Below are 27,321 nucleotides of genomic sequence, written 5' to 3'. Positions count from 1 at the left end.
ATGGTTCTATGTATTACATTCTTAGTTCTAATCCATACTTTCATGTCATCATCTACATAAACTTACCGGCCTATTCCAGGTGTCTAGAGAGATTAAACCAGCAAACACATAACATCAGATACATCTCCCAAACACTCAGATCTGGAAAAGGTCTTTACTAAAATATGTGATTTTATAAACTAAAGAAAGTGCGATTTAATATGAATTTCACACCAAATTACAAGGAGAACAATCTCCTGGTTCTCAAGCATTCAACAAAAAGGTGAATGCTTGCATATTCCATATTTACAGTTTTTATAATTCAGATCATAAACATTTTAATAAAACAAATAACTTTAATACATACTACAGTTAGTTTAGGTCAAATTCACTAAATTGTGAAGTATGAATATACCACACTGTTCAAATAACAAAGAGAACACATGAGTTCTAGCAAGGTCATGATGAGAGGGAGAGCACAGAATATCTGCTATCTAAAGAATATCCATCATAGGGAATTGAATTAGATGCATCTCATTTTCACTTTGTCAAACTTAGTTCATATTCTGGTTGAAGACCAGCATGCTACCTAGGATAGCAACTATCCACAAGGCAGGTATTATATCTTCATTTGACAGGTCTGGGGTCAGGTAGGTCAAATCAATACGTTAGAGACAAGTCCATGGGCAAAATGGACAATCGAGAATCACATGATATATTAATCTGGCACACACAGGGAAAAGAACTCATTTAAAAGAGGAATAATGATAAGAATAGAAAACTGGATTTCACTCAAAATAAAGGGAACAATTGTATTTCAAGAACATACTAGAAATATCGTATCGACTAATTAATTTTGATATAAGAAAGTAGAATTCTACTTATCACTACTTCAAGTAGGACCCCCTTTTAACCAGTATGTCAAAACACAGATGGGAAAACACCCAACTATTTGTTTATATGGTTTTGCGTGAAATGCTGAAAAAAATCCCATATGTTTTCAGATACTTGCAAAGTTCCACAGACACTGAAGGCAAAATACTAATTACAGATGTCATACTGCAGAGTGGAATGGAAAGGGATCAGGAATATATTAGTAAACAACACTTTTTTACCCATTCGTTTCTGACATCAAGAGACAGAAAAATACTGTTGGCCAGTAGATTACTACATGGATTCAGAGACATACAATGTATGTCCTCTTGTAAGGAAGGTTACTTTCCCCCTGACAGTCCAATAACCCTAACTTCGATCTTGGATCAGGTTATGCCACACGCTTCACTAAAGCCAAACCCTAGACTAGAGAAATTGACCTCATAAATTAAAACAAAGCTCAAAACAATAGAATAATCCCTCAAAGACAAAACAAAACTACAACAACAAAACAAACAAACAAACAAAAACCCCCAAAACCACCAAACCCAAAACATGTACCACACAAACAACAAAAAACTCAAGATGCCTCTTTTGGCTGTGTTCTATTCTAGGACAAATGTCACCAAAAGCCTGTTTTAGAGATTGAGTCAACCTTTCATCTGTTTAGCAATGAAGACAAAAACTGGAGTCTGAATTACTCCCAGCATGTTGGGAGGACTAAGGTCTGCTCTGCCTTTTGCTTTATAACCATCATGTCCAGGTTTTGCACAGAGCAAATGGTAGAAGTAGTCTTCTGTGGAATTTTATAAGATCTTGATGTAAATTTACACTACTTTGGGACTGCTCAGCTATTGAGATTTGCTCGGGACTTCTATCAAATATCTTCACTGACATGTGAAAACCACTTTTTCTTATTACTGCAAAGCTTTGTTTTTTTCTATTGGCATAGCACAAAGATTCTTACCAGTAACCTTCAATTCAACTGTTCTTCGTATAAGTTTGCCTTCAAACTTTAGTTCACAAGTATAATTTCCTCCATCTTCTTCCTGGACTTCTTGTATTAACAGAGTATTCCCCTTCTGAATTACAACGCTTCTCCACATTTTTGGCTTACATTCCTGCAGAAAAAAATTCATTGCAAAAATTACTCAGCTTATACGACATAAAACAGTGTTGCCTAATCACATTTTTGGTCTCATAAAATCATTTCAGTTGGAAGAGACCCTCAGGACCATCCAGTCCAACCACAACCTAACATATCTCTAGCACTAACCCATGTCCCTAAGAACCCTATGCACCTTTTAAACCCCTCCAGGGATGGTGACTCCACCACTGCCCTGGGCAGCCTGTTCCAAAGCCTGACAACCCCTTCCATGAAGAATTTTTTCCTACATAAGTAAACAACCATCTCAATATATTTTGCAATTCAAATATAATTTCAGAAAGCACAGAGATCTGAAATTGGAATTAATTTGAAGACAGAAATTAAACAGAAATATTTTTAAGGTTCAGTGATTCCCACTGTATCACATAAGCTGTGTTTAACACATGGTGCCCTGAAGAAATGGTTAAGTATCTTCTCTTTTTAATGATGAACAACTGCCAAGACCTCTACTTTAGGATGGACCATTAAAATGCATCTCTGTTTGAAGGGGGTAAGGGCAACACCTGTTAAGAGTTAGCCTGAAGGCAAATTTTACACACAATCTCAGGCTAGAACCATGTACCAAGAGAAGAAAATGGGAAGAACAACAGCAGTTTTGTGAGCAGGAGAATTCAGGAAGCCTGGTTTCCTTATGGTGGTCTTTTTCACCACTGGTTGAGAAACAAACCAATCAAAAAAATCTAACAGGTCTTCCTATTGTGGAAACAATCCAGATTCTACTGTCAGAGGTCTGCTAATTTCTATAAAAGAGAATCAATTAATTGCTCTCTTCTGCTTTTGCACTGTATTCACCTGCCAGAACAATCTGAAAGTTTCTTTTTCTAACCTGTTTGTTCCTTAGAGATTTCAAATTTTTTAGGTTTTTTTCCCCACAATAATTAAGTTGTCTACTATCATGCTTTTTTCCCTTCTATGAAATTTAAGTGGCAGCACCTCAAAAATTCTATTTTTTGTAGGGTAGATAACAACTATTTGTCCTTTACTTACATTTTAATCATTTTCACAGCCCTTCCTTCAGTCCAGTAGTAGAAAATAGATGGTGGAAATGGATTGACTCTGCATTCTAGATGTAATAGCAATTTTTCCTCTGCCAGTTGATATTTCATTAAACTGCTCTTATTGTTAAATCCCATTCTTTCAATCAAGCCTTGACACATACATTTATTTCAAAAAAATCATTATACGTCTAATCAAAACAGTCCTAAGAGGTGTAACAGTGCTGCATGTATATCAATGGCATTAATTGTGGAAATCTAGAAATAAATATTTCATGCAGTGTTAATTCTAGCCAGAAGTGAAGTTCATATTACTGTTAAAACAAATCCTCATAGCAAATGTTTTATTACTTACTGAGTGCACATGTGGAAATCTATTCAAGCATAATTATTTTAAGAGCGTGTTTAAATTACAGTTAACTCCCTCTAAATTAATGCAATTATTGGCTCAGATTCATTAATCCCTTCACATAGAGAAGCCTTCTGGAAGGCAGAGTCCTGAACATGAATTTGCACCATTATTGTCCTTTCTGATGAGGTTCTTAGGGACATGGGTTAGTGCTAGAGTTAGGTTAGGCTATGGTTGGACTGGATGATCCTGAGGGTCTCTTCCAACTGAAATGATTCTATGATTCTATGAACTACCACCCAACTGACAGGTTCTTGAGAACATAAGGATTTCTCTTTTCAACCAAAGGTAAAAGAAGGAATTTCAAGGACTTCCTGATATTTATCTACTGTTGGATTTTGGACAACTTATGCTCTCCCACTGGACGAAAATCTTCTCTAAATATTTCAGCATATTGAAAAGGAATTGCCTCCCAAGTGCCCCTGGAGCAGATTTACACAAGAAGGTGGCTGATCACATGCCAAACTCAGTCACAAAGGTAGAGGGGGAAAAACTTCAGGATCCCATGTGCTATGACTGGAAACAGATGCCTTCTTCAGAAAGTGAGGGTCAGATCCTAAAGTTGAATATCACTTTATTCTTTGGGAGAAGGAACCTACTTTTTGTTACACACATTCCCTCACTCAGTATGATCTTAAATCCCACACTGCAGTTTGTAGGGGTTACTCCATTAATTACCATATTATTTTGAAATCCAAGTAATTATCTATTTTCTAGAATCTGGACTTATGCTCTTACGAATAAGAAGACTTGTATTAACACTTAACACCATAATACCCTCTAGAATATTCTTCCAAAACCCTGTTTCAGGAATAACTTTCAAGGGATAACCTGCCATGTATACTTTCTGCATTACATTGACATTTCACATTACTGAGCTTCCTGACTCAGGTCCAGATAACATAGGTTTTGTCTAAGAACTGAACTGATAGCACCTTATTGTTATTTTTTGATAAGGAGGTATATGAAATAGGTTGTTCCACTAATGTATCTTTTCATTATCAAGCCAGACAAGAGGCTGTTGGATTTGATTGTCTCACCATTATCAATTATGTTTAATTTCACCACGGTGATGACTTGTTAGTCAGCTGTCACACACCAGCCCAGTATCACACAACTTTTGTGTGCAACCCAGATAACAGGTGTGGGTATATGGAAAAAAGACACTTCTGTTCCCTTTCTTGGTCAGCCCAAAGCATCGTTGATATGGGGTTGTACAGGCATCTTCCTTAGACTGCCTTGTGCTTCTTGACAGCTGAAGATTACTCCTGCCAGACTATTTTTGCAGTGTTCTCTTGCAAAAAAATAAGATCTCCAATGATCTGGTGTTCAGTAATACAATACCTAGGTAGACAGGGCAAGAAAGAGTTTCTCTCTGGTACCCTATTTTCTCCAATATGTCAGACTTAACTGAATACATATATTTTATGTATGAACAGCACTGAAGATACGCGCCCCTATGCTGAGAAAAACAGCTTCAAAGGCTGAAAAAAAAAAACCCTTTGTTTATACTAATAGTGGGTTATGACACACATTTTGTTACTATGAGATACAACATGTGAGATTTCTGTAAAAAAATAGAAACAGGTGACAGCTTTTAGAACTGCTCCTTTCTGATGCTACCTGCTAAGCAGGAAGAGAATGTGCAGCTCTACACATATTACTTATTTCACACGAAATAACTATCTTTAAAGAACGTTATTAAGGTTAGCAAATCAAGCACTCAAAATTTAGGATTAAACTAGTTCATGTGTTTCTGTCTCCATTACCTGAACTATGTTTGTCCTAAATTCATTCTGCCTTTACCCCTAAAATACAAACTCTATTTTCCACAGGCCCCACTGAACTCTTCCTCTTGCCTAGTTCTTGTTCCCCTGTGACTTCCAGCTCTTCTTCTTTGTTGTTCCTTGCCACAAGTTGCACCTGATGGCTTTTCAAACATCAGACTTTGGTCCAAGTTAAGACAATGTGTATAATTTGCCAAGACAAACCACTGCAAGCTCAGAAAAGGCCATCTGTACGCTTCAGACTGAAAACAGGAGAAGTTTTGTATAGTTTCAGCACAATAGCAATAAGACAGCAATAGTTACCTTGTACCACACCACATCAGGCTCTTGACCAGCTGTTTTGTAATCCTCAATATCAGGACAGGAGATTTTCTTTCTCTTAGTGACTTCTGATTTTTCCAGATATCTGATCTTGCTGTTGTAGCAAAGCCCAGATTCATTCTCAGCTACTGTCAAGGACATGGACACCTTCATGCAGTATGTCGAGTTTCTGCAGGGACGGAAAGATGTTTTAATTTACCATACCTCCTTTTTAGCACGCTTGTTCAGGCACAGTAAGTTTCTTTGTTAAGCTCTCACCTTCAGGAACACTTTAGCAACACATTCAAATAGTGACTGTCATGCTGTGCATTTCCAACACAGAGGAATTACTACAAAATGTAAAGGCTCATTTCTGATTTACTATGAATAATGCTGTAGAAATTTTGTTGACAAGTGATCTAACCCAACACAGCAGCTCTTTCGAGCTTGCAAGTCTATGAACACACAAACCTGTTGGCATCTCAAATGCTGGTCAGGATACACTGTCCCAATTCCTCTGTGTCACACACACTCCTCCTCTCCCACGTTCAGGAGATGTCACTCCAGCACACAGTGCTATACATGTGAGAAGAAGGGTTATGTGCTGGATGTTAAAGCACTTCACATGGGAAGAACTCCCCCCCCTGAAGGAACTGCTATATAAAATCCTACAGCATGTCATCTGTGGTAGGCTGCCCAGGAAAGCAGTGGAGTCACCATCCCCGGAGGTGTTCAAAAGACATGTAGATGGGGCTCTTAGGGACACGGTTTAGCACTAGATTTAGGTTATGGTTGGACTTGATGATCTTAAGGGTCTCTTCCAACCAAAATGATTCTATGATTCTATATGGCTGTGGGTCAACCTGGACTGGCTGCCAGTCAGCCACCCAGCTCCTCTCTCTCTCCTTCTCAACAGACTGGAAAGGAGAAAATTGATAAAAAAGCTCATGGGTTGAGATAAAGACAAGGAGAACACTTGGGAACTACTGTATGGGCAAAACAGACTCAGACTTGGAAAAAAATACCTTAATTAACTGCAAATTAAAATCGGTTTCCCTGAGGTGCAGCCAGCCTGGTTGAGGGGCTCAGCTGTGCCCTCACTGGGGCTGCTGGAACCAACTGGAACCAGCTGTGCCGGGTGCAAGGCAGCGCCTCAGCTCCCTCCGAGGGACCCGCAGCCCCACGGCCAGCGGCTGGCACAGCACTCAGCGCAGACACGTGAGAAGTCGCACTGGTGGTTACACAGATATATTTTGGTCTTAAAATCTTGAAAAATCTCATCCCTTAGCACTTCAAACCATCGCCTGTGCTACCCCCAAAGAAGACTGAAAGAGTTAAAACCAGGCAAGTGGGTTGCAAGCTACACCTAGTTTTTCTTAATATCAGGGTAGAATAGACAAAACGAGCCCAGCTCCTGTGACTCACGATCATGAAAATAGCATTAAATTAAATTCCTTCAGACTAGCAACTTTAACAGAGTTATCAGACACACAATAAAAAACCCGAAACTGGTGCTTGTCGTGGTGTTACTGTGAAGCATTTGCACTTTGCACATAATCGCTGCAAGCCAGACTGTCAGCTTCTGCCCTTCATTAGGTGTGATGGCAAACAGAGTCCTTTATAAAAGCAAACTACAAAGTACAAGCAACAACATAATGAGGCTCTTCCTCCCATCATGCATCATATTGTCATTTTAATCGACTGCGCCACAACCAAAAAAAGCCTGGAGGAAAACCGACATGCTGGGTAGCGACTCCCATTTGAGGCATTTGTGGTGAGGTCTTGCAGGAGATATCGCCGCTTTGCCACCGCCTCTGCCATCGCAGCCCTGCTGCAAACTGGTTTAGCTGAGGCACGAGGGTGGCATGGCAGACTAAAACTGCCCTGCGCGCCTGGGAAGTGACCCCCCAGTCAAACCCTGGCACTGCTGATACCCGCTGCTTGCTCCCTCCAATTACACTCAGGACAATGCTTTAAATTCCTTTTTTCTTTAAATAAGAATCCAACACACTCCATAACAAATCTTTTTTTATGCAATGTTTCAAGAACATGTCACTGTCAAGCGAGCCTGTAGTTAGGAAGAAAATAAAAAGGTCTATAGGGACACTTCATCACAGCACTAAGCTTCATGCTAACAAGCGGTGACAAAACACTGTGCAAATGGCTTCTTGTCAAAGGTGTGCAATGAGCAGGTATTTGCAGAAAGAGACATTTGCAAGGCAAATCGACAGGCAATCTTCAGAAACATCCCGTTTTCAGCATCGTTAGTGTTACAGATTCAGCAGAACCACAGACTTCCCCCTTCTTACTCCCTTCTCTTCAAAATGCCGCCTATTCATTTATGTAATAGGATTGGAGAATATTTTCTCTGCCCCTCACCTCAGGGTGGAAAGGCTCATTTTGCACACTGCCACGATGTGTCTCAGTTGAGAGGCTATAGAAAACTCATCCTCACAAACTACCCAAATCATATTGTTTTACCAGAAATAAAAGTTCTCTGGACTGAAAAAAAAAAAAAAAAAGCATCATTTGGGGTGTGATTTTCAGAAATACTTATATGATTTAGGAAATATAAGTCAACTTCCTCCCAACCTACTTGCTTTTGAAAAGGGTGACCTTTATTTGTAGGAAGAAAACAAGACATATTCGGAAAGTTTCAATGCTTCCTAATACAGCACTGAAAATTCAAAAAATATTGATACATCCACTCAGTATAATCAACAGTAATTAATCAGTAACAACTATTTAACTTTCCTGAATGACTACAAGTATTTCTGAGTGCAAATAAGGTCTCATGCATTCAGTAATAATGATCCAGGCTAATCAAGAATAATGGCTTTGAATAGTTGTCCATTACTTGGTGTTATTTAATGCTGCTGTGTTTTCTGCTAACAATCTTGCATTATTTAGATTTTATTTTGAACAGTGCTGGAGGCTACTGCTATTTAAAATGCTTCCTGGAACCATAGTCTAAAAATGTAGTATTCTTTTCATTATTTACAATTAGAATTGAGTAGAACTGAGAAAACTAAGTGCCTGGAGAGGACTATCACTTTTGTTCACACTCCATGATGGAGACAATGAATCTATTCAGGCTCATGATGAAGAAAGCCCTCACTAAGCCAACAGCATTAGACTTGAAAGCTTTATGAATACTTCTTCACCAGCCACTCACGTTAGCTGGTATTATACTGCTTGTATTTCAGAAAAGAGTAACTTCTGCAGGAATTCCAGTGAATGAAGCAGCAGCTTTCCTTTAATCTAGCCAGTTTGGGGTAACAGTTATATTTCAGTCATGTGCAAAAGGAAACAGCACTTCAATCAGCCTCACTGTTTTTCTTAATTTTGAGGCAGAAGCCTGGGAGCTGAAGTTGGCAGAAGCCAGGAGCCGTTCCTCCCTGCGCTAGGCAAGCTGCTCCCAGGACGGTACGGACTTCATCACTCAGTCTGTGCCAACTTCTTCTTGGAGGTGCCCACGGTTACCAGTTTTCTGTCAGCTCAGATGCTGTGAGACAAGAGCTTCCTAAAAAGATAGGTTGCCTTTGTTTTACCCAGAAGACTGCCATAGAATTAAGCATGTTCATTTCACATAGGAATTAGTAGATGAAGAACCAGTCAATTTTTCTACACAGAAAAAAACCTTGTAATTCAAACTGTAACTTGCAGAAAAATGTGCATTTGGTTTCACTGGCACATGGGAACGTGCAGCCTTCCCTTGTGAGGCCTGGGGCACGAAGGGGCTCTCTAGAAGGTGACAGCTTGCGGAAGAACTCTGGAAGGGGCTCTCAAAGGCATCGTGAGTCACTACAGCACTGTTTTTACCACCTGGGTAAGCAGACAAGAATATTATGGTGCTGGCCACCACACAGGATGCTGATGTGATGGGAACTCACCTACAGAGATCCTTCAGGAAGCCCACGGTGCTGCTATGCTGGGAGGGACCCAGTTCTTTCCAGTTGTTTTCAGGATCTCTGTGCCCACAACAGCTCTCCTTGATGAGCTGCATTTAAGTTTTTTATGTTAAGAGTCTTTTAAAATATTTTTTTGTAAAGATGTGAAGACTGACTAGCACGAATCCTAAATTTATTGCTTTTCTTCTTTTAAAAGCTGAACAGATGCCCTATGAATTATAGAAAGGAGAATCTACTTTTGTTTTCAGTACATGGTCATCATGGAGCTTGGTGGGGGAGGTCAGTGCTTCCCAGCACTTTGCAGACTGGCAGGAAAGGTTCTATGACCATTTTTAATGAGGACAGCTGGAACACACAAAGAACAGGAGACAACAATAGCAAATCTGGATTTTGCTGTCAGAATCAGTGGCTGAAAGGAATAAAAAGTAAGTATCTTCCATGTGGATGAGGATGATGATGGAGGGCTTGAGGTGGTGATCTCAGTATTGTGAAGCCAGGTAAGAAGAGTTGAATTTAAGCAGAGAACACTGGAACCCAAATGAATCTGGCAGACTACAGACAGACCAGTTACCACATATAACAGAAATAAGCCTGTGAGTCTGAAAGTGGGTATTTTAATAATTTGTCTTCTCCAAAATGTTTCCAAACTATTCATTTTCCAGGGGAGTTAATTTCCAATGGTTTCCATTTCTATAGATTGTAGCAATGGTCATATGGGGAATGGGAAGAGGGAAGAAAAGAAAGAATCATTCCACAGTACAAAGAAAAAAAATTAATGGTCTTATGTTTTCACACTGAAGCTAACATTTGTAATTCACTGTTTCAAGGGACTAGTTATAAACTGGGCCTACTCTCTGGACTGGAAATGTGAAGAAGGGTTTAGCTTTGCCAGAGTTCACAAAGCAGCTTTCTTGGTTCTGGTGGTGGCATTTGTAATCCCCAGGGCATCTGGAATTGGGTTTGAATCACAAACTGAAGCCAGCTCAGGATCCAACAGGAAGCCACAGGGAAAGGCAAGGGAGTTTAACAGGTCTCATCACAAAAGTGAGCAAAATTGTGAGTCTGACTTGACTTCGAAGCAAGGACAAGAGGGAAAAAGGAGGATATAAACAAATGGGTAAGAAGGACATTTGAAATGGAAGTGTCAATCCCTAAATTATTTTTCACCTTGTTCTGGATTCAAGACAATTCATCAGTCCTAAGGCTGAATTCAAATTAGAGTAAATATACATACCTTTGGAAAACACTTTTTGCTTCAGCATTTGTGTTTCTGCTCGTGAGGGTGGTTTGTTAAGAGTAAAGTAAAACACTCTGGCTGCTTTAATGATGGCTCACTGAAATACTGATTGCGGGACTGTGTAGGCTAACCCTTACATTCATTTTTGCTTGGTCTGAGTTAAAGCAATAACAGTAATAACTGCACCACTATCCTCCTTTGTCCATCTGAAGGTCCACAGCAATTAAAGCACCACCAGATCCACTTCCAGCTGCTATAAGAATATGCTTTGTTATCAGCTTTCAGGCTTAATTGAGCATTTGATTATTTTCCTCTCTCTTCATAAGAATTTTATAAATTTATTCCTGTCTAAATTTCACACTTCACATAATAGCTACCAAGCAGCTTCACTGGTGTCTGAGCTTGTTTTGCTCAGATCAATGAGGCCATGGTTTGGTGATCCGCTTAAAAAATAAGTTCTTATTGTTGGGTTTTTTTTCAAATTGCACAAAACATCTTTCCTAACAACAAATGCATCAGTACTTACTCTTCCAAGGCTTCATTCAAGTGCTAACTTATTTCTTGGTGACCAGCACTGCTACATGTTTGGATCATTGGAAAAGACCAAATTCCCATTTATGGTGTAAATCACTCTCAGAGGCTATAAATCACAGGTCCTTCAGAGGTTTTGGATTTTTTCTTCATATCAGTTCTTAACGTGAGTGAGCAATGCCTGAAGAGGAGCAATTCAACAGCAAGCAATGTTGTAGCTGCTCCCTGAACCACAAGCCAAGAGGTGCAGTGATTCTGAAGTACGTGTGTGTGTGGTACCTGGCCTTGGCACAACTCCAGATATTCATGTCTTGTATTCTGCTTGCTCCATGCTATAATAACTGTAATTCTAATACCAATTCCTATGCATGATATGGAGAAAACCTAACCATATGTTGCCTCTCATTTCTGACTGGTTTTTAACATCCTACTAGTAAAAGAAAACAACCTAATAGGAAGTATAATCTCAGAAAGCAAAGTGTTAAAACAGTATAATGTTACGAATCTGATGTTCATGCATTATCTCTTCTTCCTTTGATCCTCCAACAGAGGCCTGTATTGTGAATTCAGAAAGAAGTACCATTCAAGGCCTCATTCCCTTCAAGTAGAAAAAGGATTTGTCCTAAGCTAACCCATCACTCTTTAAGAATTTTTATTCTTTCTGTACTTCTTTTCTCCTAAGATTCAGTCACTACACAAGACTCACTAGAAACAAGATGACAGTTTGACCTTGATGAAAACAAACTAGATGTCCCTGAGGTTCATGTTTTACAATGAAGAAAGGCCATACAATCACTATTCAAAAGAAATAACTTTTAAGCAAAGTCACTGAAAAGTAATTTCAAGAGGTTCACATTAATGACAGCTTGAAACGCAGATATTCAGGTATGTCTCCTCAAGTTAACCATCAGGAATACAGTTCACACTAGAGGGACTTAAAAGCCAGACCTATGCTCCCCTCTGTCAGTTTAGTTCTGTTTAGGCAATTTTCAGGTTTCCTGGATACTGGGGCAGAGAAGATGTTCAGATCTAGCAGTTGGGTTGAGTTTCTCAGAGCTGGGTCTCTCTCTCGCCAAAGCTTAGCTCTAAAGTTGGACTTCAGATAACATCCTTATTAAGAGGGAAATGTGACACAAAAAATTGTCAGGATGTGCCTAGTACAGTCAGTGATTCAGTCACTAACAGCAAGGCCACGATTTGAAAATTCAGTGATAATCTCCAACATCATGTTAAGTCTCTCTGAGGATAGTGGCAGCCAGCCTGATTTTGCACATGGTTAAGGCTCAGAAGGAGCGATTTCTTTTCTGGTTGTCTTCACACACAGATGCACTGGGCCTGCTGACCTCTGCATCGTGACTGAAGCAATTGAAAAACAAACAAGTCAGCAGTCAGTCATTCCAACGAGGACTACTCAGGCACAGAGGAAAAAACTCCCAGCATTTAGGTTAAATCACACAGGTCAACAGCGTTCCTTTTGTTCCTTTTGTTGTTTTCTTGTTGGTAGTGGCAGCTTTTAAAATCTTCAAAAATGTTAGTTATTAGAAATAATTATATGAAAATATAATACAGAATACAGAATAAATGTAGAGGTCAAAAGAACACCACATTATCTCAGCATATCACACCTAAGTTCATGAACTACCTGGTCTCTACCAGCTTCAGCACATCCTGTACCAGCAGAAGAAATCCTGTAATTGGCTGTGTTTGCTCTCAGGGAAAATTTCTTCCTTGTCCTTAAGAATTACAAGGCAGCAAGTTGCCCTGAAGTTTGCTACTGCAAATGACTATGCCTTTTTCATTCATTTCCTAATAATTTTCTATTAGAACTCTGGGTATTACTGCTAAATTATACTGTCTTACAGAAGAGCCCCATTACAAATGACATAAATCTGAGGCACAGGGACAACTGCTCCCAAGAAAATATTGAGAAATCCCCTTCCATTAATTTTGTATTTGCAATACCCCATTTCTGGGAGCACTGAACACTTTCTCCTTTATTTCTTCCAACCCACACAGTGGGTGAATTAGTGTATCTAGCCCCCTATGCTTTTTTTTATTAGACATCTAGCAGGCAAAACAGAAGTTGCATTCAGGATACACACCAGACTTGCCTGCATTGCTAAACCTCTCCGATGCTGTTGCCTCCGCGAACAAAACCTGTGGAGCACATCCATCTTCATGCATGGAAGTCCTCTTTGTAGATGCAAGGAGGAAAGTCAAGCCCCCCTTCCCAGTTTGTATACGGGTAATTGAGCACGCAAGCCAGTGGATCAGTTATTATCTCATCGGGTATACAAGGAATGAAATCATGAAGAATCTTGAAGTAAATGTCCTTATGTCAATTTGCAATGAGAGCTGTTTTGAGTCCCGCAGCAGAGTTCACATGGCTGTGTCTTCCCTTAAATATTTTCCAGAAAAGAAGAAATTACCCTCTAGGATGACTCACCAAACACCAGTTTAACTCCCTATGGTTCTGTCACCTTGTACTTTGGATGGAAAAGATTTCCTCTGGAAACCTTCCCTTTGTCTGTCCACTCACAGGACATGCAAAACATTGTCTACTGAGGTGTTCTAGTTACAGCTGGCCTGATGTGGGTTTGAACAGGAGTGGTACCTGGGTAAGCACATTGTCCTCATTGTTATTTGTAGAACAGAAGGGAAATGAAAACTCCCTGACATGTTGGAGAGGAGATGGCTGAGAAAGGCTGAACTCAGCAGCCTCCTTGCACGCAAAGCTGACTTCATGAGGAAGCAGTCACTCAACTTTGCATCCTTTCACTCCACCACGCAAGGTCTGAAGGCCACCAGGGAAGGTATTTCTTCTACAAGCAACCAGTGACAGTAAGCTGAAATGTTACTGATGCACTGCAGCACATGGAGCTCTCACAACAGCCTGTTGGGACTAGGAGGTAATGCCAGTCATTTTAAAGGTATCAAAAGCTGAGATTTTATTATGAGGAAACCTGAAGGATACACAATATTCTCATTCTTGTGAGTGCTACTGCAACAGGGAAGTTGCTGAATGCTCTCCAAGCACAGAGCAACATGGGCACTTCTGCTTGAAGCCCTGACTGCTCCTGCAGCTTCTCATCAGCAGCAAACACTGGCTTTCAGAAAGACAGAGGATGAATATTTTCTCTTTTAAAGCTTTAGACAAGGAGGGTAATCAAAATATATCACTGAGGAAAAGAAACAAATTTTCATTTTTCTACAAGTGTGAAAAGAACATGTAGAACTGATTTCTCTCAATAAACACAATGTCATCAAAATGATTTGCAGGGGCACCATTAGTTTTTACACAGTTTTAGATAGAAAAGTAGTATTCTGATTCTACTTTCCCCTGTATTTTGATAATGTCGAAACATTATATCTCAGCAAGTTAAATTTTATTTTGTCATGAATCATACTGACTTTACATTGTATCCACTCTAACGCTGTACTCAGGTATTGAATACCATATATCACAAGGATTTTGTTTATGCAGAATCAGTCACTTTTAATGTGGGAAATGTCACCCACTTTTAATGGTGACATTTGATGTTAGTGTCATACAGAGCCTGAGAAGACTATGCCACGCTGAATCCATGTACTTGCTCTACATGTGAAATTTAGCTGGCTTGTACAGACATGCCTGGGACAGTACAGCCATGGAAGTCTGAGAGGCAACTACGAGATGCGTAATCCATCAGCTACTTAGATGTGCTCCTCTTAGCCATCTGATGGTTAAGAACACTGGACCACTAGGAAGTATCATTGGATCTTTACAGAGTAAGCCTATGGGATAAAAAAGCACTTGCCTGTGAAACACGTGGAAGGAGGTGTTCTATGACTAAACTGGAATTACAACACCACATTCAAAGGGATGTGACATCCAAAAATCACCTTTGTCGTGAACTGAATAAAGCCAAAACACCTGAACATGAAACATTCTATAATGAGAAGATATTGCCACCAAAAAAATGAATAACTGTATTAAAACACATATTGTAAGAACCATGAGAGATGGCTGCAGAGAAAGCGACCTTACCCCTACACATTTTCACATCACGATTTAGTCCAACTTTCCTGTTTAGACCTGAAAGCAACTCCTCTTTCCTTTTGCTTAGAAGCCAGACTTTCAGTGCTCAGAAAGTGGGGCAACTTTTCCTGGGATGATAGGTGCATACTGCAGTATCCAGGTTGTAGGCATTTGAAACAACTTCCTCAGGTCTTTCTAACATCCACTGAAGCAAGAGCACAAAGGTTATGCTGCAAATGAAGTTTTATTGACAGCCCCTCCAAGTTGTCTAAATCTGATTTTGATTTGCTGGTCATGCACTCCACAGACATTCAGAAGCCTGAAGGCTTAAAATCTACTATCAGTCTATTTTATTACTGCTCAGAAAGTAATATCTCAATATTTCTGCAAAGGCTGGATTCTTCTGTTCATGTCCATAGCAATGCTGCTCTACATTAAGAACTGTGCAGATACATAGGGAGAAAGTAAGGGGAAAAAGGATATGCCGTTTTCATAACCTGATTTGTTGGCAGTTCTCTGGCATCGAATGCTGGTATTAAAGATCTGCAGGCTTATTTTCTCATAGGCATTCAAGGTCCTCACTACCCTGTTATTCTGCATCCTGCACAAAAATCGAGCTTTAGCTCCGTCAGCCAGTCTGGAGACGACAATCATCCACCCCCTGCTTTCCCTGCACACCCAGACTTCCTACCTCCTGATTCACATTATGGAAATTGAGTTGTTTTATTTCACCAACAGTTAACTAACAGCAAATACGCACTAATGTTTTACTGATCTTGCTCATAAAGCATTTATTCAGTACTTCAGTTTATTTCAGGGCTGGGTCCAGTTAGAAGAAAGAGCTCCAGGAGCAGCCCCTTGCTGGGGGCAAAGGTGCAGCTAAACTTTGCTGAGATTTCTTCCTTAGCTCATCTTCTTTCACCAGTTTAAGAAGATCTAAGTAGGCCCAGTTCTTGTTCCCTCTTTAAAAAACAGAGGCTTTTAACACAGAAAAGACAGTGTATTTGTTCAGAGAGCAAAGGCAGCACATAATCTGGCAAATTACTGTTTTATATACTCAGAACTTTAGGGCCTGGCAAATTACTGTTTTATATACTCAGAACTTTAGGGCCACCCCATGCGCTTAGATCTATTTTAGCTTCCGTGTTTGGTTTTGGTGTTGTCACCTCTGAATCCTTCAGTGAAGATGCTTCAATCCAGAGTGCTGATGTGAAAATCCCAGAACACCAGCCCTCTGTAACAGAAACACTGACAGCTTTATCTGAAGGTAGCATTGGTGGGTGCTAGAAGATTAATGGCATATCCAGGGACTGTAACTGCAGAGCCTTCCCAAATGCAGCATTTCCATATTGGGCAGTAAAGTCACAACATAAATGTCCCAGCATTTATCTGGGAATTGTAATGAAACACACATCTATCCATTAGTCAAGATCCCTTTTGAACATCACTGGATCTTGTTGTAATATCCTTGATTTGGCACAGAAAAGGCACCTGAAAACAAAGTAGATGGATGGGATTCGTGGGGATTAGCTGACACAGCTCAACTCTGCCCTCTTTTAAAAGCCCCTACAGAATCAGGACTCCTTAACATGTAACAGCCATGCTTAACACTGGAGAAAAATACCACCCTTTGGTTTGCATCCAAGAGTCAGCTCAATGTCAAAATGTATTGTGAGAAGAGAGAAGTTTTAATGCAAAAATCAGTTCCTATTATACACACATACTCACATCTGCCTATGTAACAATGTCTAACTGGTTAATAAAGGAGAGGCAATACTTAAATTATGGTATCAGACCTCTTCAGCCTGGAGAGGCAATCTTTTTCATTTATGCTGATCTAATATTCCTTAATTATATTCGGTATTACAGGTTCATTTACAAAACAGACATTATTATTATTATTGAAATGACAATTCTGTATAAGAAAGACTTCACTGACATATTTAATTTTTACCCATCTCCAAATCACTGTCACATCGGCTCATATCTACCCTTCTGAAGCAGCTTCTGAAAAGTTCCTTCCAATTGCTTTAAAGATACTCACTCCTTGATCCTACAAGCACCCGGGAGCAACCAGAAAATGCAGCTTCTTGAAAAACAGGGCTTATTTTTTTGTTTGTTTATGGGGTTTTTTTGAGTTGTGAAGAAGCTTTTCAACAAATAGGAAATTCAGTGAAATGAGTGAAAAGTGAAAGTGCCATTTTCCCCATATGGTTTTCTCATTTTGAGTGGGAAAAAAAGTAACACGTGAGGGGAGGGTCAATTAGCACAGCTCTCACTATCGCCTGTCACAACCTTCATGTATGACTTGCTAAAACCCCTTGGTGTTCAACTCCCTTCCATTGGAGATCTCCCCAGCGTGAGCGTGTGCCCATCCTTTCAAGCCATTAACTTCTTCTGGGACAAGAACCTCTTGTCCCCACTCAGCCTCAGCACCACATCCAAGCATCTGACCCCACGCAACCTTTTGCACAGACAAACATGTACTTCAGAAAGAACAGTTCTAAGGCAAGAGACTTGAAGTGGTTGACCGCAACACACGCCGGCCACCGGGACACGCAAATGTGGGTTTTCACCCTTCGAGCAGCACAAGGAATTGCACCCCGGCTTCTCACGCCATTGATGAGTGGCTAGAAAGACATCAATTCCATTTTGAATTGCATTTGCAGACCCAAATGAAAACTTCTTTGTCAAGAAAAACGACAAAAGTTTTACATTTATCTTAGAGCCAAAAGCACTTTCCTCCTTGTTTTTTCTCATTCAGCTACCAAAACAAAAGACTCAGTTGTGCACGTAACCCTAAACCCAGTGTTGCACACTGATGGACAGTTTCCTCCTCATTTCCACTGCATTATGTTTTCTGTACTCGTTCAGTCTACAAAAGAAAGCATTTGTAACATAAACCTTAATGTTTCTATGAAATCTTATTCTAGAATCGCTGCTCTCATGTGACCTCTTCATTCTCACAAAACAGGTGATCCTGGTTAGTGACTGAAACACAAACAGCTGTTTATCCCTCTCCAAAAAATGGATTAATTAAGCTGAAATTACATGCCTAATATTGTGAATAGTCTACCACAAAAGTGTGATATTTCCAAACATTACATCTAGCCCAATTTTAATGAAATTAAACTACTACTGCTGTTTCCTCAGTTATTTGAAGCCACCTATTATTTCATAAACAACAGCAAGCACACATTACCAAATTTTTGGAAGAAAAATTAATTCAGTAAAGAAAGAAATACAGTCTGTTATCTGTAACCACTATATATAATATTCTGCACTCCAACAAATCTGAAAAAGACAAAAACATCCATATTATATAAGAAAGTTCTAGCCAAAGCAGGAAAACTGCATAACCAACAAGGAAGGTCTTGTCGCTGTGTAATGCCTTGAAAGAAGCATGCCACGTAGTTTTTATCCGAAAATGAGGAGAATGCATGAATTATATAAGAACTTTCCCTTTTATTACCAAAATTACTTTGCCATGTAAATGAGCAGAGAGCTTTGAAATTTACCGGAGAAAGTATGTCCCAGAATTTCATCCAAGATCAATTCTCCTTTGTTCACAAAGTATTTGCATTAATATTTCCTGAGTATTAAACTATTAAGTTGATTATCACAACAGTGACTTCTCATGGATAAAGTACAACTCCCTTGAAACATGTAAACACAAAACATTTAAAAATCACAGAGTTCACATTACATCAAAACTGTGACAGAGCAGCTAATAAAAGAACACAACTCCAGAGGCGTCAACTTATTAGTGAGTTTGGCAAATGCATCTGATATTTAAACTGGACATTGGTTCCCAGTACAAACCACTATGTACCACAGCATCACCTTTGATTTCAGTTCTTCAGGATTAAAATGAACTGTGGCAGTTGAGCCAAGGCAGCAAGATACAGACATAGCGAGAGAACAAATTCTGGGCTCTGAACAGCGCTGTTATTTTGCTGCAAATATTTGATATTAAATTCATCTAAGTTGTGTACAATTTCAGTATGGAACAGCAGACAAGGATGAAGCAAGCTTCATTCTCTTAAACCAAACAGTTTAGAACTGCATCATATGAAGTGTCTGTAAACTGTTTTAAATTCAAAACTGGATCATTTAAGGGACATTGATTCATCTATTCTTAGAGAGTCCTTCGTTTTATCTTCTCATTTTAGGCACAGAGCTGACATCAACATCCACATGATGGAAATCATGAGCTCTAGCACGTGCTTAATTTAAGGCTCATCCAACAGTTCCAAAATAATTCTGAGACACTAATTTCAGTGCCTTACCAAACAAGGTCTGCTTAAATTTATGACAAATCATAATTGTATATCAAAATAAACATTTCATCAAAACCAGACAGAACAGTAACTCTCCATGGCCTAACCCCATCAGAATAATTCAAACTCTATCTAACTCTTGAATAACTCAGAGGATTTGAAAAAGAGCATTACTTTGGCAAAATACTTAATGATTTAAGAAGCATCCAGTTCCGAAGTTTTATGGCAAATTCAGAATTTGTAAATGTTGGACTTAAAAAAAATTAAGTGAAAGCACATGTTTAATTATAGCAATTGGAAGAGGTAACCATAATTACTAGGGAAACTAATTTTGAGACAAAGCATCATGTGGCATATATGAGAATAAAAATAATGAGTATATATTAACTGGAATAATATCTTAATCCTGAGAGCTAAACTTAAATATTTTTTTAACCAAGACAATCTATACATTCTTATAGTTAGACTTTAACACAATACCCACCTTAGAACACATGTGTAGAAACCACTGTCTTGCAACTCAACCGAATGAAACCAAATTGAATCTTCATCCTTGCTCATCCTAACTTCAGAAAATATAATGGGTTCTTCTAAATCTCCTTTGTTTTTGTACCACATAAGCCTAAGACCTGTGCTTTGGGCCATGCTATAATTAGTTCTGATATAGCTGTAGAAAAGGGCACATTTCACTCGGACTGGTTCACCTGCCAAAGCCATGTATGTCTTGAGATCCACTGACCAGTCAATGCAACCATCAACTGAAACGAAACAATAATAAAGAAATATTAGATACAGATATATTTTGAAAGATAGTGAAAGGCAGCTTGTGAAATGAAGTGCAATTAATTAAAATAAAAGAACTTTTGTTTTGTAGCAATGTGAAAAACCTGAAGCAGCTATTGGCAGTTAAAGGGTTTTGTACATCTTCTTTAGTTACATGTAAATCATTGAATCATTTAGGTTGTAGAAGACCTTTAAGATCATGAAGTTCAGTTGTTAACCTAGCATTGCCAAGAACGTGCATGCAACATATAGACCACATTGGGCCAGCTTAATTCCATTTCTTTAGAATATCATTATTTTCATTACCAAAATACTGATTCTTTAATAAATAAAGTGTTTTCTCCTTAACTACTTGCTCCAGTAAACCAGTTTTCAACTCTAATTCCTTGTTGGAAGAAAATATACATTGGCATCTGATCCAAGTCTTATCTCTTAAAACACTTCCATCCACCTGTGCTAATTATGTTACATAAAAAAATAAATAACAGATGTGACACTTATCATTTTCTTTTCAAGGCAGTTCCACACAGCATTTTTTTCCTACAGCCCACTCAAACTGTAGAGATACAGATTATATACAACAGAATAAAAGTACCACATGCTACCTATGCAATCAAGCTTAATACAGGAATCACACAAATATGAAAAGGGACGTTTTGATGCTCTGTTCAGCAAAAACTTTTGCAACAGTTTTCTTGGTATCTCAATTTAAAAACAAACATGTCAGCCAGTTTAATATAAGATTATGCCTTACAATTTTTTCTCCCATTATTTTAAATCATCTTAGTTACAATATAATCACAGAACATACATACAGAACATGTACCGCCACAACACATATCACAGACCTTTTAATTCAATCTTTTTATTGCTGGAAAAACTGTAAACCTGGAAGTCAACCAATAACGCAACCAAAGAAAAAGTCTGCAAAGGCAGGTCATCAATAGACAAATACACAACGTAAAATCAATAGACTTGATGAAATGTATAGCTTTTAGAATTTGTTGATCATACCTAGCTGCATGTAAGTGGAGCATCTTTACCCCTGCTGTAGCCACCCCAAATTCAACCATGTAAGGTTCAAGTTGCCTCTTCTACATTTACAGTATAATTTTTCAGGCTCTAAGTCTTAAATATTCTCATACACTCTACAATTCATATATATCTTCAATAGTATTCACTCATTAAGTGATTTTTTTATTTACTTCCTAAACAAATGTAGTGATCCAAAATTTCTGTATGTGACAGAATATCAGATTTAGTCCTTTAGTGCCTTTTACTGCCTTAAAATTATGTCTACCATTTTTTCAGGCTTCTCTTGAATCCTTCAAAACTAACAGTGGTAAATGGAAGGTTTTAATTTCCCCACTGGAATAAATTAGCTTTAATTGTACTGTGACCATATTTTAAAGCTGTTGACACTGACCACTTTCATACATTTCCAAAACATAAACTTCCATGTAACAGCTTGTTGTAAAACAAACTTTACCTGCAAAACAAACTAACATAGGCTCAAGAAGGAAAGAAAATCTTTTACTCAAAACTTCTAATGTACTTGGTTGGTACAAGAGTAATTGTAGTTTTTGCATTGTTTAAGTTTTCCATTTGATATTGGATACATTCTTAAATAAATGTGGTTATGTTATACATCATTTTATTGCACTTCTTTTCTTCACTGCTGCAGGATCACCTCTTCCTCTGTGTTCTCCCTTTCATAGCTTAGTACTACAGAGAACAGGGCGAGTTTGGATAATCGTTACCTGAAAATCACATCTGGAAGTATTTGTTGTCAGTGCATTCCCTCCAGGTCTAAAACACCCTTCACCATGACCAAAGCTGCACACTGCACCTCAAACATTCTCTTGCCAGGACGCCATACACCTCTCTCTGTGATGGTGTTATACACACATGGGCAACCAGCAGCAGAGCTGGAAAAAAGAATCCAAATCTCCCAGTCCTACAAACCCATCCAATCCACTTTTACATTTAAACCTGGTTCTGACATCATAAATATAGAAAATTATTTTCTATAGGTGGCTTTGAGGGCATTTACATCAAGCGAGTACCAATGCACTCCATATAGAGCTTCCTCACAAAAGCTCTGTGGTTTTTTTAAGCCCTGCATTTTAGGATGGGCTCTCAGCAAGAGATGTGAAGGGCAACGCTGAGCTCTCCAGATGGCTCATCCTGTTCCCCAGGACATACAGATATTCTCAGAGGCACCTTCCTCCTCTGCTTTAGCAAAGTCACAAAAGTCTAAGAGAGGGCATAAGCTGAAATGAATAGGGATGCCCAGACCTGGAATTCAGAGCCAAACTAATTCAGCTGATCTAATTAATTCTGTCAATCTTCTGTCAATCTAATCCTGTCATGCCATCTAATGCTTCCAAACCTGCACTGGTTCAGCAAAGTTAAATCACAGTAAAAAAGAACTGAAATTCAGACACACATGGAAAGCTTGTGGGTCAAGCAGAAGGGTGCCAGTTTGTCATTTATTTCACCAAGCTGAGTTGCAGTTAGGAAGAGTTACAGAAATAGGTACTGACCCAATATGGAAATGCAGCTTTGGAAACTGAAAATGCCTCTGTTTCCAATAAAATTTCTCCTACATCCACACCAAACAACTTGCCAAAGCACAGCTCAAACAAACATTAAGCATCCTTCAGTGTCATTCAATCTGCCTCATCTTCCACTTTAATTTGAGAATTTCTTCTCCCTTCTAGTACGCGCTTCTCTACTACTTTGTTTTCAAAATTACAGCTGCTGGAGTATATAAAGCACAGTGGAAGAGACAAAAGACATTTGAATGGTAATTTACAGCCATGTCATTAGAGCAGCTAAACTCATCTCCGGCTCCAGTGAGCCTGTGGGGCTGGTGCAGCCCTGGCCGTGCCAGTGTACCCATGGGGACACCGGCCATGGTGACCTGACCCCAGCTCAGCACCTGCACCTCGGGAGAAGAAAAGAAAGAAAAGGAGATTAGCGTTAGAGACCTTCTTCCCATTAACAGCATCCAAAGGGAAGAATTCCAGCAGCCAGCGGTGAGGCTCAGCCCAACACAGGGAGCGCGGCGGAGGTGGAAGGTGCAGGCAGGCTGCCTGCCGGAGGGGGGAATTACAGATAGGACTGCACCCGGGAACCCCGTAACCATTCATTATCAGGGAATGACATGTGCGGAGGGGAGAAGTCTCACAGAGCGCCTCAACTAAATCATAATTACTGAAGAAAGACTAATCAAACAGAAAATGACTTTTTCCCCTTGCTCTTTTTTTCTTGTTAAATACACAGTCAGAACATTTCCCCTCATGAAGCTGTAGAGGCTAAAATCTAGGTCAGGCTCCCGCGCTCACGTGGAAGCTGGAATTCTTCCTCTTGTCGCGCTGTCAGTCACTGGAGCGCGAGCATTGTTAGATGTGTTCGGAGTATTCTACAAGCTGTCAGTACAAATGGCTGGAGCTGCTTAGGTGCAGTTTAGCACTCCATTATCCAGAACAAAGTTTGCTGTCATTTTTGTGGGCTTGGCTCTCAATATGTAGTATAATCAGGGTGGTGAGAAGAGAAAAAGAATAGCATTAGAGAGAGACTCTTATTATACAATAAAGGCATGTACATCTTTTCTCTACTACCCAATAATCAGCTAATCCTTAATAAGTGCCTGATTGAAAGCCCATTCAAATTAAATCCTATCTATTGTGGGTGTATTTTAGAAACTTTCAATAAAGACAATTATTTGAAATATATTCTGAAATTTGGAGCATTGTGAGGATATGGAAAACGTTGTCCCATTTTTAGTGCAGCTTCCTAAGGAAAAGAGGTTTGCCCACCGATCTGTCAGTCCCCCTACCCCATTAGCATAACTTCGGACCCAAATGACTCAATTCAATCTGATTTGGTAGAACATGACAGTGTTCAGGTACCCAAAAGCCCTACATGGGTGCAGGAGAGAGTCTTGATGTGTCTCCCATGGGCAGGGAAATGCAGCAGCAGTTAATCACAGTGCGGCCCCACTGGGCCCTTCCCAGTTCTCTATCCAGGCTAATGCAACCTGAGGAGATGGTGAATTGAAAATGAAGGTTTCGAAATTATTAAGCAAATCACAGATTAAGCTGGCTGACAATAAGTCACTGTACTTTAATGCCAGCAGTCACCCAAAGTGTGTACTGCACCTCGTTCCCCAACATTTCCTGGTAATTTCCTGTTATTCTAAATAAATCTATTTGTCTAGGGAGCCTAGATGCATTTTAAAATGAACCATAATAATTTATGAGCAATTATAGAAGAGCATGTACATAGTCTCTGAGTAATTTGTCTTTCTGCTTGCTGTCATATAAATAATTTTTTGCATTGTGAATCTGCCTGTAATAATTTTTGCAGGGATCTGTCACCTACAGCAATTTATATCACGGCATTGTTAAACATGTTTGCCTACCTTGTTACCTGAAAATCTAATTTTAAATTGAAATAATCTACAAGTAATTAATAATAATAAAAAAATAAACTAGCTAATGTATTACATTTATTGCTCCTCAAGGCAAGTAATGCTTGTGACTGTAAATACATAGTCAGAAGAAAAAAAAATCCTCTGATACAGGAGCTATGTTTTTATTTCTACATTAGCTACACAACAGGAGATCCCAGGAACTGATGTCCATCATGCTCGGGGCTTGCAGACATGCAGCAATGACAGATGCACTCCATTAAGGAAGTTCAAACAGGGATGCAAATTTTTCAGACTCTTAAAGGGGAGAAATCAGTTATAGCCCATGAATTTCAGGCAACTCGGTATTTTCAGATGTTGATTCTGGAGAAAAGAGAACACACCCTACATTTGAGCAAGCACAGTAATGCCTGTAATAGCTTTGGTTGGACGAGATCTTCACAAAGGGTCAGGGTGTTAGATCAGGCTCTGCAAACGTAATTGGTTTCACATCTCTGGCTTTCTGGCTGCACAACACTAATTGTGCTACGGTGCTCACAGAGCCTTGGCGGCATCTCATCACAGCCCTTGCCATAGGAGACCTGTCTGTCGGCTGAGCCCAGCACGGGGTCCCTTGGCACTGGACCTCCTCCCAGAGCCCTTCCCCGCTCCTCGCACCGTGAACCAAGTCAGGGAGCTGAGCCTCCCGAAAACTGACAGCAACCACCACCCCCTACCCCTGTCTGTGACTCTTTAAATACTCCAATATCCAGAGATACATTTGCTGGTCAGAACACATTTCAAACAAGACAGACTTTGTGCACTCTTCAAAATCATGGATGTCACCTCCAGAGCAAGGTAAGATCTTTGTTTGTAGAGCTCCCTTAGCTTAGTGGACTTACCAAACCAGATGGTCAAAGGACACTCTCATAATAATTAATAAAAACCCACTCCATCTCTGACATGGAGAGTCAGGTACCTGGTTTTACGGGGGAGGAGGAAAAGCGTCTGTCCAGCAGCAGGACAGCCCAGATTGAACGGCAAACGGGCAGGAAAGGAGAAGGATGTTCAGGTAAAGTGTCTGTGATGTTTCTTCTCTGTGAGTTACAGCTTCGCCCTTCGAGTCAAGTGAACACTAGTTTTTGACTCTGAATGTGCTCATTTTTTTAACTGCATTTTAGGAACAAAAAAAGAAATATTTGTCCCATAGTAAATAAAAAAAAATGTATCTGTTAGAGATGAAAACTATTTAGAAAACCACTTTTGATCTTGAGAAAAAAAAACAAGTTTATCATGATTCAAGCTGGGTGAATTTTGCAATGTTTCTCCTACTACTCTGCTAACAACTTTATCTAAATAATTCATTTCTATCACAGCAGCATCTAGATTCAGCAATCATCCGCCAAGTCTATTTTGCTGTAGAAATACAACATTTACGAAGAGCATCACTCACAAACTTTGTAGTTTCTCTACTCTGATCTTCATTTTCTGAATGTTTTCTAGCAAGATTTAGACTATTCAAACCTACTGGTGAAAAGGTTTGAGACTTTCAAGACATGTGAAAGTGCAAATATTCCAAAATTCCTAAAACAAATTATGATGAATAAAACAAACAAACAAAACACCTCCACAAAATACCCACCCAACTTCATTAGATTTAGCAACATGCAAATATTTCTCCAAATCTAGCTCATAAATAATGCAAAATGCATTCACTTATCCTTATACATTAGCTGATTTTTTCCAATTTTTTATCAAAGCTTCCAATTTATGTAACATGGACTAAAAGGTTTTTAAGACTTGTATGTGTCTGAGGTTTTTTTTTTCCAGCTTTTCTTATGATCCACAGCTAAACGACCCAATTCAAATGTCAAATATTCCAGCTGAACACTCATAATTTCCTTTGAGGTCAAACAAACTGTAAATACATACTGCCAGAGGTCCAAATAACAATGGATTGCTCTGTCCTGACTTACATATGCATACAGAGCCAGAAGCACTTTAGTCTTATATTGAAAATGCAAAAGAAAGAACACACTAGGAGATCACCAATCTGTAAAATTCTCTAGGGAGTGAAAAAAACAGCTTGAACCCTGAACAAGTTCTCAGCTTCCTGGCGCGATGGCCTATTAATGAGGTCAAAACTTAGAAATTATACTTGAAGAACAAAAACACTAAAGTAGTGTCAGTAAAAGTTACCAGACAGGAGCATTTCATCCTGTAGCACTTGTCAGGGCCAGCTTTTCAGATAGCACCTTATCACAGGGACTCCCTGGACTGCTTGGTGATGGAGAGAAGAGCAAATCGCAGCCGGCAGGTAAGATTTTGCTGGAGACAGGGAGCTCTGAAACACATTCTGTGACGGAAAGGAAATCTCTGGTGTCACCATACTCTTTGCTACCTTTTCCAAGTCGGATGTTGCTGCAGACAGATGGACCTGAACTGAAGTGCCCTTCCAAAGCTGTGCTTGGAGCAGATTGCTCTGCTGAGCACAGAGAAAGAAAACAGGAGGGCACTAAAGCAACTGTTTAAAATGCAGTGTATTTACCCTAAAAATGAGTGTTTGGTGACCTTGATCTCCTAATCACTTCAATATCGGGCAGGTTTTTAAAAGAGTCTGTGTTGAAGTAAAC

The 27,321-nt window shown here is 39.3% G+C and overlaps 1 protein-coding gene across 1 annotated transcript in view; it reads right to left on the bottom strand.

Moving 5' to 3' along the window:
• Window positions 1–27,321, bottom strand: part of IL1RAPL2 (interleukin 1 receptor accessory protein like 2) — a gene marked incomplete at both ends in the record, with an annotated part of 354,194 nt that overhangs the window by 160,366 nt on the left and 166,507 nt on the right. The window contains 3 exons of the mRNA XM_080352659.1: window positions 1,820–1,973; window positions 5,515–5,701; window positions 19,973–20,246. Of these exons, the coding sequence (XP_080208785.1) occupies window positions 1,820–1,973; window positions 5,515–5,701; window positions 19,973–20,246 (615 nt within the window). The remainder of the gene's footprint in view (window positions 1–1,819; window positions 1,974–5,514; window positions 5,702–19,972; window positions 20,247–27,321) is intronic.

The sequence above is a fragment of the Nesoenas mayeri genome (genome assembly GCF_963082525.1).
Source record: "Nesoenas mayeri genome assembly, chromosome: 13".
NCBI classification, from domain to species: domain Eukaryota; kingdom Metazoa; phylum Chordata; class Aves; order Columbiformes; family Columbidae; genus Nesoenas; species Nesoenas mayeri.
Note: the sequence above shows the minus strand (reverse complement) of the source record. Positions and strands in the feature narration are given on the sequence as shown.